This window comes from Nerophis ophidion, linkage group LG06 (genome assembly GCF_033978795.1).
Source record: "Nerophis ophidion isolate RoL-2023_Sa linkage group LG06, RoL_Noph_v1.0, whole genome shotgun sequence".
Taxonomy (NCBI): domain Eukaryota; kingdom Metazoa; phylum Chordata; class Actinopteri; order Syngnathiformes; family Syngnathidae; genus Nerophis; species Nerophis ophidion.
The window spans coordinates 43,325,242-43,337,790 of NC_084616.1; the positions used below are offsets into that span (position 1 = coordinate 43,325,242).

The 12,549-nt window shown below is 45.4% G+C and overlaps 1 protein-coding gene across 2 annotated transcripts; it reads left to right on the top strand.

The window, feature by feature from the left end:
* The first annotated feature begins 136 nt into the window (after positions 1 to 136).
* On the top strand, positions 137 to 12,411 carry fam217ba (family with sequence similarity 217 member Ba). 2 transcript variants are annotated; one of them, XM_061903843.1, is made up of 5 exons: positions 137 to 651; positions 731 to 830; positions 5,827 to 5,891; positions 9,635 to 10,038; positions 10,129 to 12,366. In XM_061903843.1, the coding sequence occupies exons 1-5, from the start codon at positions 542 to 544 to the stop codon at positions 10,974 to 10,976; spliced, it is 1,527 nt and encodes a 508-aa protein (XP_061759827.1). In that variant the 5' UTR covers positions 137 to 541; the 3' UTR covers positions 10,977 to 12,366. The 2 variants fall into 2 exon arrangements, with proteins under 2 accessions (XP_061759827.1, XP_061759826.1); XM_061903842.1 differs by having other exon boundaries at positions 9,635 to 12,411.
* Positions 12,412 to 12,549: the final 138 nt, after the last annotated feature.

A 12,549-nucleotide genomic window follows, 5' to 3' on the forward strand; every position in this document is an offset into this window, starting at 1 on the left:
CCCATCTGCGTCTTAAATAAACTTAGCAACTTTTTACCAACGATAAAGAAAACCACTAATAGCTTTAATGGTTGACTTAAAAAGTGAAGCTTTGAATTAGACTACTACAAGTCCCACAATGCACTGGTGCTGGTGACGTCAGCACGAGTGGGGGTGTCGAGCCAGTCAGGGGCAGGTAAACAAACCTGTCCGCGACTGGGACGGCGAGCCAAACAAAGCGAATTACCCGTATGACAGTGGTGGTTTTTTTTTTTTTACATCAGTGGCGATGGCGGAGACGTACGAAAGGCTTATTATACGTCTGTTGTGCCGCGGCTTCAATGGAATCAAAGACAATGTGTTGCCTGGGAGAAGCGACTAAGAAAGACGGAAGCGACGCGATGTCCACAAGCGGCTGTCGACAGTGACGCAGGATGCACTGCAGCACTTTTGGCAAAATGGATGTTTACCTCCTCGTTCTCAGAGTGGAACCTACGATTCTCCGTTTCAGACCGAGCGTGAGTTAGATCTAGTCTTCAAATGACCGCCACCGAACTGCAACATGGGGCCCATCATACAGGAGCGCGCCGCATCCACGACGCTGCAGGAACACGTCGTTTGCAAGGAGAAGGTCCGAGTGAAAAACACTGAACATAGCGGACCAAACACCAGGTAGGCCTCGCTTCTGTGCACTTGGAATGCATTTCAAAGATTGGGATGAAGATGGCCGTGTTGGATCTTGTTTGCACAGTTTGAAGAAAGGCAAGCAGATGAAGAAAGCAGCGGGCCAAGGGAAGAGTGGCCAGCCAGGACTGAGTCAGGATCGAAACAACGTCGGAGCAGTGCAGAAGGTAAAGCCTGGCTGATATTGTGAAATATATTATGAGATGTCCGATAATATGTATTATCGGACATCTCATAATACCGATATTATCGGCCGATGAATGCGTATCAGTATCAGTATCTCCTCTCTGAGCTGCAACCTTATCGTGGTAGAGGAGTTTGCGTGTCCCAATGATCCTAGGAGCTATGTTGTCCGGGGGCATAAAGCCCCCTGGTAGGGTCTCCCAAGGCAAACAGGTTCTAGGTGAGGGATCAGACAAAGAGCAGCTCGAAGACCTTTATGAAGAAGAAACATCATGGACCCAGATTTCCCTCGCCCGGACGCGGGTCACCGGGGCCCCCCTCTGGAGCCAGGCCCGGAGGTGGGGCACGATGGCGAGCGCCTGGTGGCCGGGCCTGTTCCCATGGGGCCCGGCCGGGCACAGCCCGAAGAGGCAACGTGGGTCACCCCTCCAATGGGCTCACCACCCATAGCAGGGGCCATAGAGGTCGGGTGCATTGTGAGCTGGGCGACAGCCGAAGGCAGGGCACTTGGCGGTCCGATCCTCGGCTACAGAAGCTAGCTCTTGGGACGTGGAACATCACGTCACTGGGGGGGAAAGAGCCTGAGCTAGTGCGCGAAGTCGAGAAATTCCGGCTGGATATAGTCGGACTCACTTCGACGCACAGCAAGGGCTCTGGAACCACTTCTCTCGAGAGGGATTGGACCCTCTTCCACTCTGGCGTTGCCGGCAGTGAGAGGCGACGGGCTGGGGTGGCAATTCTTGTTTCCCCCCGGCTCAAAGCCTGTACGTTGGAGTTCAACCCGGTGGACGAAAGAGTAGCCTCCCTCCGCCTTCGGGTGGGGGGACGGGTCCTGACTGTTGTTTGTGCTTATGCACCAAACAGCAGTTCAGAGTACCCACCCTTTTTGAGAACGCTCGAGGGAGTACTGGAAAGTGCTCCCCCGGGTGATTCCCTTGTCCTACTGGGAGACTTCAACGCTCACGTTGGCAACGACAGTGAAACCTGGAGAGGCGTGATTGGGAAGAATGGCCGCCCGGATCTGAACCCGAGTGGTGTTTTGTTATTGGACTTTTGTGCTCGTCACGGATTGTCCATAACAAACACCATGTTCAAGCATAAGGGTGTCCATATGTGCACTTGGCACCAGGACACCCTAGGCCGCAGTTCCATGATCGACTTTGTAGTTGTGTCATCGGATTTGCGGCCTCATGTTATGGACACTCGGGTGAAGAGAGGGGCGGAGCTTTCTACCGATCACCACCTGGTGGTGAGTTGGCTGCGATGGTGGGGGAGGATGCCGGACAGACCTGGGAGGCCCAAACGCATTGTGAGGGTCTGCTGGGAACGTCTGGCAGAGTCTCCTGTCAGACAAAGTTTCAATTCCCACCTCCGGAAGAACTTTGAACATGTCACGAGGGAGGTGCTGGACATTGAGTCCGAGTGGACCATGTTCCGCACCTCTATTGTCGAGGCGGCAGATCGGAGCTGTGGCCGCAAGGTAGTTGGTGCCTGTCGGGGCGGCAATCCTAAAACCCCTTGGTGGACACCAGCGGTGAGGGATGCCGTCAAGCTGAAGAAGGAGTCCTATCGGGTCCTTTTGGCTCATAGGACTCCGGAGGCAGTGGACAGGTACCGACAGGCCAAGCGGTGTGCAGCTTCAGCGGTCGCGGAGGCAAAAACTCGGACATGGGAAGAGTTCGGGGAAGCCATGGAAAACGACTTCCGGACGGCTTCGAAGCGATTCTGGACCACCGTCCGCCGCCTCAGGAAGGGGAAACAGTGCACTATCAACACCGTGTATGGTGCGGATGGTGTTCTGCTGACCTCGACTGCGGATGTTGTGGATAGGTGGAAGGAATACTTCGAAGACCTCCTCAATCCCACCAACACGTCTTCCTATGAGGAAGCAGTGCCTGGGGAATCTGTGGTGGACTCACCTATTTCTGGGGCTGAGGTCGCTGAGGTAGTTAAAAAGCTCCTCGGTGGCAAGGCCCCAGGGGTGGACGAGATCCGCCCGGAGTTCCTTAAGGCTCTGGATGCTGTGGGGCTGTCTTGGTTGACAAGACTTTGCAGCATCGCGTGGACATCGGGGGCGGTACCTCTGGATTGGCAGACCGGGGTGGTGGTTCCTCTCTTTAAGAAGGGGGACCGGAGGGTGTGTTCCAACTATCGTGGGATCACACTCCTCAGCCTTCCCGGTAAGGTTTATTCAGGTGTACTGGAGAGGAGGCTACGTCGGATAGTCGAACCTCGGATTCAGGAGGAACAGTGTGGTTTTCGTCCTGGTCGTGGAACTGTGGACCAGCTCTATACTCTCGGCAGGGTTCTTGAGGGTGCATGGGAGTTTGCCCAACCAGTCTACATGTGCTTTGTGGACTTGGAGAAGGCATTCGACCGTGTCCCTCGGGAAGTCCTGTGGGGAGTGCTCAGAGAGTATGGGGTATCGGACTGTCTTATTGTGGCGGTCCGTTCCCTGTACGATCAGTGCCAGAGCTTGGTCCGCATTGCCGGCAGTAAGTCGAACACATTTCCAGTGAGGGTTGGACTCCGCCAAGGCTGTCCTTTGTCACCGATTCTGTTCATAACTTTTATGGACAGAATTTCTAGGCGCAGTCAAGGCGTTGAGGGGTTCCGGTTTGGTAACCGCAGGATTAGGTCTCTGCTTTTTGCAGATGATGTGGTCCTGATGGCTTCATCTGACCGGGATCTTCAGCTCTCGCTGGATCGGTTCGCAGCCGAGTGTGAAGCGACCGGAATGAGAATCAGCACCTCCAAGTCCGAGTCCATGGTTCTCGCCCGGAAAAGGGTGGAGTGCCATCTCCGGGTTGGGGAGGAGACCCTGCCCCAAGTGGAGGAGTTCAAGTACCTAGGAGTCTTGTTCACGAGTGAGGGAAGAGTGGATCGTGAGATCGACAGGCGGATCGGTGCGGCGTCTTCAGTAATGCGGACGTTGTACCGGTCCGTTGTGGTGAAGAAGGAGCTGAGCCGGAAGGCAAAGCTCTCAATTTACCGGTCGATCTACGTTCCCATCCTCACCTATGGTCATGAGCTTTGGGTCATGACCGAAAGGATAAGATCACGGGTACAAGCGGCCGAAATGAGTTTCCTCCGCCGTGTGGCGGGGCTCTCCCTTAGAGATAGGGTGAGAAGCTCTGCCATCCGGGAGGAACTCAAAGTAAAGCCGCTGCTCCTTCACATCGAGAGGAGCCAGATGAGGTGGTTCGGGCATCTGGTCAGGATGCCACCCGAACGCCTCCCTAGGGAGGTGTTTAGGGCACGTCCAACCGGTAGGAGGCCACGGGGAAGACCCAGGACACGTTGGGAAGACTATGTCTCCCGGCTGGCCTGGGAACGCCTCGGGATCCCCCGGGAAGAGCTAGAGGAAGTGGCTGGGGAGAGGGAAGTCTGGGTTTCCCTGCTTAGGCTGTTGCCCCCGCGACCCGACCTCGGATAAGCGGAAGATGATGGATGGATGGATGGAATGCGTATCAGAATCGGTTTTTAAAAGTAAAATTTATGACTCGTTAAAACGCCGCTGCACGGACATAGGGAGAACTACAGAGCGCAATAAACCTTAAAGGCACCGCCTTTGCGTGCCGGTCCAATCACATAAGTGAATGCAACGCATACTTCCTCAACAGCCATACAGGTCACACTGAGGGTGGCCGTACAAACAACTTTAACACTGTTACAAATGTGCGCCACACTGGGAACCCACACCAAACAAGCATGACAAACACATTTCGGGAGAACATCCGCACCGTAACACAACATAAACACAACAGAACAAATACCCAGAAGCCCTTGCAGCACTAACTCTTCCGGGACGCTACAATTTACCCCCTACCACCTACCTCAACCCCGCCCACCTCAACCTCCTTATAGTCTTTCTCAGGGAGAGCATGTCCCAAATTCCAAGCTGCTGTTTTGAGGCATGTTATATGCATTATATACATTTACTGTACAAACATTCATATACACATTCTGTTCATATACAAGTACATATATTGTACATACATACACTCATGCACATAATCACGTTTCATCAAATATATATCGACGTTGCAACCCATTATAACTATAACAATCTACAAGAATAATATAGGTTGCCTCTCTCTTCCCCTCCATCTTTCGGTATTCCTTTTTTGTTTTTCATATCTTTCTAGTTATCATCATGTATACGTATTGTTGCATTTGAACAACTGTATTGTTGATAATAGTGGTAAACTGTTGGTATTGTTCATGATCAATAGCGCTCTTTCTATTGGTATTTGTATTGCTCCAGTTGTAGTGTAAAAATGCTCATTGTCATTTCTATATTATTATTTATTTCACTAACTGCTTCTTTGCTATCACTTTAACCATCGTATTTGTACATATCATATGTGCTGGTGTTGTTCTATTGTTGTTGTTATTATTGTTGTGTTTGCTGTTGTTGTTTTTGTCTCTCTGTCTAATACCCCTCTTATCCCCACAATTTCCCCTTCTGTCTTCCTTTTTTTCTCTATCCCCTCCTGCTCTGGCCTGGCTGCACCAAATAATAATATAAATACATTTAATAAAGTTAAATTCAAATAAGGCAACAAGAGAAGTATCCTACACTTCTCTTTTGCAAAGTACATCTAAACAGTCGATATGGGCATCTGCATCAACCATATGATTTGCCTGAGAAGCTGGACAAAAAAACAAAACAAAATTTAAATAAAAAATAATGCACTTTGTGACTTCAATAATAAATAGGGCAGTGCCATGTTGGCATTTTTTTCCACAACTTGAGTTGATTTATTTTGTAAAACCTTGTTACATTGTTTAATGCATCCAGCATGGCATCACAACAAAATTAGGCATAATAATGTGTTAATTCCACGACTGTATATATCGGTATCGGTTGATATCGGGATCGGTAATGAAGAGTTGGACAATATCGGATAAAAAGCCATTGTCGGACATCTCTTGTATTATGTGTTATGTTTGCACTAAAATAAGTTTATTTCACAGGGTTCACAGCAGAGGAGTTCCAGGTTGAAAGCTGGCACGTCTCGGAATACAAGCAAATTCTCCAGGTATTGTTGTGAGCGCTCTGTTTTGGGTACAGTCAGGCACCACATTCTGGGCCCCCACACTACAGCCTCTTGACGGCCTCATAAAGGCCAGCCAAAACCCACCCCAGCACATGTACACATACAAACACACAGTGACGTGCGGTCACCTTCGCAGCTGGTGAGGTTTTGATTAAATTGTGTGTCTTTAATTTAAATCAGAATCAGAAATAGTTTATTAATCCCCGAGGGGAAATGAAAAATTTCAGCACAATCCCATTCAAGCTCAGACAAACATTACAGGGAGACAGAAAAGGATCGCTGACGGGTCTGGCAACTTCAGGCGCCCCTTACAAAAAGGTAAACAAGACCGATCAGGTCTTCCGATACTTGTCCGGTATTTTTTTTTTTTTTATTATTGAACAACAAACATACATTTATAATTCACTCAACAGTCACAACACTTTCAACAAGGAAAGAAAGCAAAAGCAAATGTAGGTAGAGTAATAAATATTAATAAATAATAATTTTTAAAAAAAGGCAAAACGGGCTACCTAAATCACATTAAATGTTTTTAACAAAGATATCGATTGTAGCGAAGATAGGCACCAGCGCCCCCCGCTACCCCAAAGGGAATAAGCGGTAGAAGATGGATGGATGGATCAATTTAAGGGATTTTGTACTCTTAATCATTCTCCAAGATTTGATTGATAATTGTAAAACATTAAGCCAATTAGAAAATGTAGGCCTTACTTCCATAAATCGACATTTATGTACAAACCCCGTTTCCATATGAGTCGGTAAATTGTGTTGGATGTAAATATAAACTGAATACAATGATTTGCAAATCCTTTTCAACCATATTCAATTGAATGCACTACTAAGACAAGATATTTGATGTTCAAACTCATAAACTTTGTTTTTTTTGCAAATAATAATGCTCCAAAACCTGTTTGTACCTTTCAGCATTAATGGTGCCTTCACAGACGTGTAAGTTACCCATGCCTTGGGCACTAATACACCCCAATACCATCACAGATGCTGGCTTTTGAACTTTGCGCCTATAACAATCCGAATGGTTATTTTCCTCTTTGTTCTGGAGGAAACCACGTCCTCTGTTTCCAAATATAATCTGAAATGTGGACTTGTCAGATCACAGAACACCTTTACACTTTGCATCAGTCCATCTTAGGTGAACTCGGGCTGAGCCAAGCCGGTGGCGTTTCAGGATTTTGTTGATAAATGGGTTTGGCTTTGCATAGTGGAGCTTTAACTTGCACCAGATGTAGCGACGAACTGTAGTTACTGACAGTGGTTTTATGAAGTCTTCCTGAGCCCATGTGGTGATATCCTTTACACACTGATGTCGGTTTTTGATGCAGTACCGCCTGAGGGATCAAAAGCCCGTAATATGATCGCTTACGTGCAGTGATTTCTCCAGGTTCTCTGAACTTTTTGATGATTTTACGGACCGTAGATTGTAAAATCCCTAAATTCCTTGCAATAGCTCGTTGAGAAATGTTGTTCTAAAACTGTTCGACAATTTGCTTACTCACCCCATTCTTGTTTGTGAATTACTTAGCATTTCTTGGAGGCTGCTTTTATACCCAATCATGGCACCCACCTGTTCCCAATTAGCCTGCACATTTGTGGGATGTTCCAAGTAAGTGTTTGATGAGCATTCCTCGACTTTATCGGTATTTATTGCCACCTTTCCCAACTTCTTTGTCATGTGTTGCTGGCATCAAATTCTAAAGTTAATGATTATTTGCAAAAAAAAAGTTTATCAGTTTGAACATCAAATATGTTGTCTTTGTAGCCTATTCAACTGAATATGGGTTGAAAATGATTTGCAAATCATTGTATTCCGTTTATATTTACATCTAACACAAATTCCCAACTCATATGGAAACGGGGTTTGTAGAAAAAGAAACTGGTCGTGTAGTGACAGCTCTTATCTCTTACAAAACACTTAATAGGCTTCCTCGTTGATAAAACTCAGTAGCGACATGCTTCTTGTAGTTCACGATCGACCCTACTTCTCAGTGTGGCCAGTGAGAGTACTACAGGAGGCTCTGGCCAGTTAGCCACGCCTTTAATTTTTTTCGGCTTTCCACAGACATACAAGAATGATAAGCGGCGCAACACTGACAAGCTTAATGTTTGGTGTCTGTGGGAATTGATTGGTTATTACTCAAGTAAAGTTAAAAATTATGATTAAAATCATACTGAAATTACATTTATAACACAGTTTAATAAACAAATATGAATATTTATTTCATGTTTTCATTGTTTTTTTCCCCCCCACAATGGCACGGCACATCCGTCATACATACATACATACATACATACCGAAAAAGAAATAAGTTTGTACACGTACCTAAATTCAGTTCAATCACTTAATAACAACTTTTTTATGCAATAAAAGTTAGTATTATGCTCATAATTTTGTGTTCGTTTTTTATCACGTGGGTATATTTTGTTGCACGTACTACCATGACGAATGTAGCTGTCACCTGATTTATTGTGCATATTTATTGTCGATATGTGAAGAGAAGCGATAGCAAAAGACAGAATAGGCTAGCATTAGCTCATTTCCATTGAACTTGTGAGGTCTGAATAAAAAAATAAGTAACATAGGGTATTTAAGTTTGGGCTGAATTAACCAAATTTATTTTAAAAACTGCAGACTTTCTGCTTTATTTCCCATTCTTGTCTTTTATTTCTCTCCTGGCTGCCCTGGTTTATTTACATGGAGCCACGGTGCTGTTTTTCTCATCGTGTGTGGGATTAGTTAGCAAGAGACAGCAATAATAGGGATGGGTTAAACTAATTTGCATTTGGTTGGGTAGTCTCAGGTGTTCCTAGTTTGATTAAAATTGTCACTTTGGCACATGTCTGCTGATGTCGTGACCCCAAGATATAGAGAAGGAAACCAACGTGCAGATCAATTTTTTTTTTTTTTACTTGAGAGGGAGAAAAATCAGATACAAAAGGCATGTAGCAGCAGTAGAGTTACACATGCACAAATGGTTATGGTGTTAGTTTATTTAGATTGTGCATCCAATTAACAATATGATTCATCACGTTTCCAATTCCTCATAACAGCACATCCGAAAAGTAGTAAGAGAAATCACATCTTATTTAATTCCACCCATTTTTGTATCACAGCTATTGCTAACACCTTGGTTTGTACTCAATTAGTAACACAAAATTAGTAAATAAATAGACAAATCAGTAAGTAGATCATTTTTAATAAATAAACAATGAATAAAGTTCTCATGAATAAATTGTTAATTGATTTATGGTTCACATTCCGGAATGAAAGAGATGATCTAATTTTCAATAAGGTTCGAGATGTTTATCAGGATTCTTCTTCATACTTTGTGAACACTGAGTTTGAACAGTTTCTTAAACTGGATCATATTAGTACTTGGATGACTCCTTAATCCACTCCATAACTTAATTCCACATACTGACAAAAGACAAATGATCCAGAGCTGGTGGGAAGCAACAGATGAATCTAAATAGACCTTACTAGAAATAGAAAAGGGGTGCGCCAGCAAGAAACTAAAAAGAAAGGGAAGGTACAGCAAAACACAGGAAACTAACCAAGTACATATTGTCATGTGGGATCATGACGAAAACAACTCCATTAATAAGATTTTGTAGTTAAATATGTTCTATTCTATAATGACATTTAGGATTTCTCAAACCTAACATAGAACAACCTTCTTCTTCCCTCCACACTTGTGTCTTTCTCACAGCCCAGCAGAGGAGCGAAATGTGCTCCGACACGAAGAGAGGAGGACGTCCCACTGCAGCACTCCGCTACAGCAGAATCATCACCGAGGGATGGGTAAAAATCGCCACGATCTCTCTCTCCCGCTGTCTCCTATATCAGGACTACGACACACGCCGGAGCACCCGTTGACGCATTCCCCCACCCCTATCCTCGAGGCCCTTCACGACCCCTACAAGGTTGACGACAGCGACAGTGCCAGTGACCTGTCCGACTCGGAGAGGCTGCCCGTGCTGCCGTCGCCGTGCACTCCGTGCACACCGCCTCATTTGAACCTCAGAGCGGAAGTCATCAGCTGTAACGAATTTCCACCGGACATCCCAGGACCACATGGGGATGGCGGCGGTGGCGGTGAAGACAAGAACGAGAGTGAGACATCTGCCCACTCTTACCCAGACTTTCTGCCTCCACCCTTCAACACCTGGAGCCTTCGACAGCTTGCGGTGTTTCTTCACACAGAGGGTCGTGGTGCTCCCAGGCCCAAGCCCGTGGGGCCTTTGGAGAGGTTCCTGGAGAGACTACTGCAGCTGGAGTGGCTCCAGATCCAAACAGTGCAGACAGAAATCAGCCGTCCGCCTGGGAGACCACAGGTCACGGCAGGTCACTCACCCAGACCTCACACAGCTCCATCATCACGACTGAATTCCCCAAAAGGGCCGCGACAGAGCCAGCGAGCCTTCCCGTGCGTCATCAATCCACCATCGCCTGCCTCTGCTGCCACCCAACACCAGCTCCCCCGCCTCCCGGTGTGCCCACACTGTCACCTTCGCTATCCGCTGTGTAACGGGAGTTGTTCAGCTTACGCCTACCAGCGCCACTCACGTCTCAGCCCACTGCTAGAGCGTACAACCCGACCGGGTGCGCCCATGAAGAGAAGTTGCAGTGAGACGCAAGAAGCTACCAAAGAAGGTAGGGGCCAAGGAGCACAAGGCGGAGGCGGGGCGCAGTTTCCTTTGAGCCCCTCGGTTGGAAGACGCCATCTCAGGCACATGCAGGCAGTAGGCAACGCCAGAAGGCAAGCGCAGGAATCTGCAACTACCCCAAATGGTAAAAGTCATATGAAGAAGAGCCGAGTCAGAGCTAACTCTGTGACCGATGTTAAAAAGGACCCGAATGAGGTCAAAGCAGTCGGAGCAGACAAACGGGTCCTTGGGTCTGGTAAGAAAGACGCCAAGAAATCAGATAGGGAGGCAGGAGATCAGCCGTCAAAGTCCACCGTGAAAAAATCTGCTAAAGAACCACAGTCTATCTCCAAGGTTCCACCCAATGTCGGCAAAACAAAAAACATCCAATCTGCTGCTAAGTAACGCTTCTAGGCCTGTAGTGCTTTACTCCCGTGGTCACTTGGCATGCTAGCTTCAACCTAAGCTCGCTTTCTGTGAAATTCTAACATGTTATAATGTTATGTCGCAGTCATGTAACAATATAACCATCAGGACCTTTAAAGCACATGACTTGAAACAGTAATTTAAGATCACAATGTTTCACTGTAGGCTAAATGGAGGTTATTATGCATTGCCTCCAAAATCTGAATACTCAGCTTCATGCAACTGGACCCAAACTGCACAGCGTAGCCCTTTCTTGTTATGCTAATCATGCAACTGGACCCAAACTGCACAGCGTGGACCTTTCTTGTTATGCTAATAATGTTGAAAATCAAATGGGCATCTAGTGGCCAGCTTTCAGCATAAGTTCCATCGTGAAGGTTACCAACAACTGATATATTTCCATCACTAAATATGATAATAGACATCCATTACCAGTGGGGATCTTAATGTAGAAATGTTTTTGTTTTCATTTATTTATTTTTCTATTTATTATTTTTTATTGCTTCAGTTTGCTTTTTGGTGCCTCATTTTTTAGACGTGTTATTTGTCTGAGAAGCGAGTATATGAAGAAATGGCAGCATGCAGCAGGAAAGAATGAAATAGTTTTACATTTTTGTTGAAAAGGGCTTTTTGTGTATTATCCCGCTTGGATTGTTGTCTTTGAAAATATGAAATATATTTTGCTGAGCTCTGTCGGATTTAAAGACGGTGTAATGTTTGCTATGAATGTAAATGCATATTTTTCCAAATTTTATACACCATAGTTCTATTTATGTATGTGTTTGTTGTGGTTGACCTGTATTTATTATTGTCATCATTATGTTTACATTTTCATAAAACACACAAAAAAAAACGTATGTCTACTGTGCTGAATAGTTGTGAATCCAAAATACTGTAGTAATGGATGTAGCAGTATTTTGCACAGTGTTTTGAGATAAGAGCTGTCGGTCGGCTAATTGTTGCGCTTTGAGTTGTAAGCAAAAATTTGAGTTACAAGCATCCCTGCCATTAATTGGCGTAACAAATGTCAGAGTGAACCCCGTAAGATCCGCCAAAAACATCTGGTCCTACTTGGGAGCATTAGCTTAGAGCTACAGATCGACATCATTTTGTTTTTCAAACTTGGGACGAAAGAAACTTTTGTGTTCAGGACAGTGCTAAGAAGAATCAGATCATAGTCATTGACTTAAAAAAAAGGAAAGCATTGAAAACGCATTGCTAACTTGGTGACACAATTTGAGCGTATCACCATACTGAAACAGAATTTGTAACACCAGCCAATAATGTTGAAATTGTATCTCAACAGCGGACATTAATCCATGAAAATATGGAAAGTCTACGTGTTTTGAAGAAGAAGCAGCTTGAAGGACAGACCGTAGAAGTCCACTCTCTTAGGTAAACACTACATTATTAGTACATTACTTCATAAAACTACTGTGATTATTAGTAGTACATTCTATTTTATACAACAGTTATCAGGTACCAATTCAATTGATTACAATTTCAATGGAAGACAATTAGAGATACAAGTCTTTTGATCTAAGAGTTTCAT

Bases quoted from the DNA above. Each gene is read 5' to 3' on its own strand.
- fam217ba (XM_061903842.1), top strand. From the start codon at position 542: ATGGGGCCCATCATACAGGAGCGCGCCGCATCCACGACGCTGCAGGAA. The intron at 652-730 runs GTAGGCCTCGCT...TTGTTTGCACAG, and splicing joins CATAGCGGACCAAACACCAG to TTTGAAGAAAGGCAAGCAGA. The intron at 5,892-9,634 runs GTATTGTTGTGA...TCTTTCTCACAG, and splicing joins AATACAAGCAAATTCTCCAG to CCCAGCAGAGGAGCGAAATG.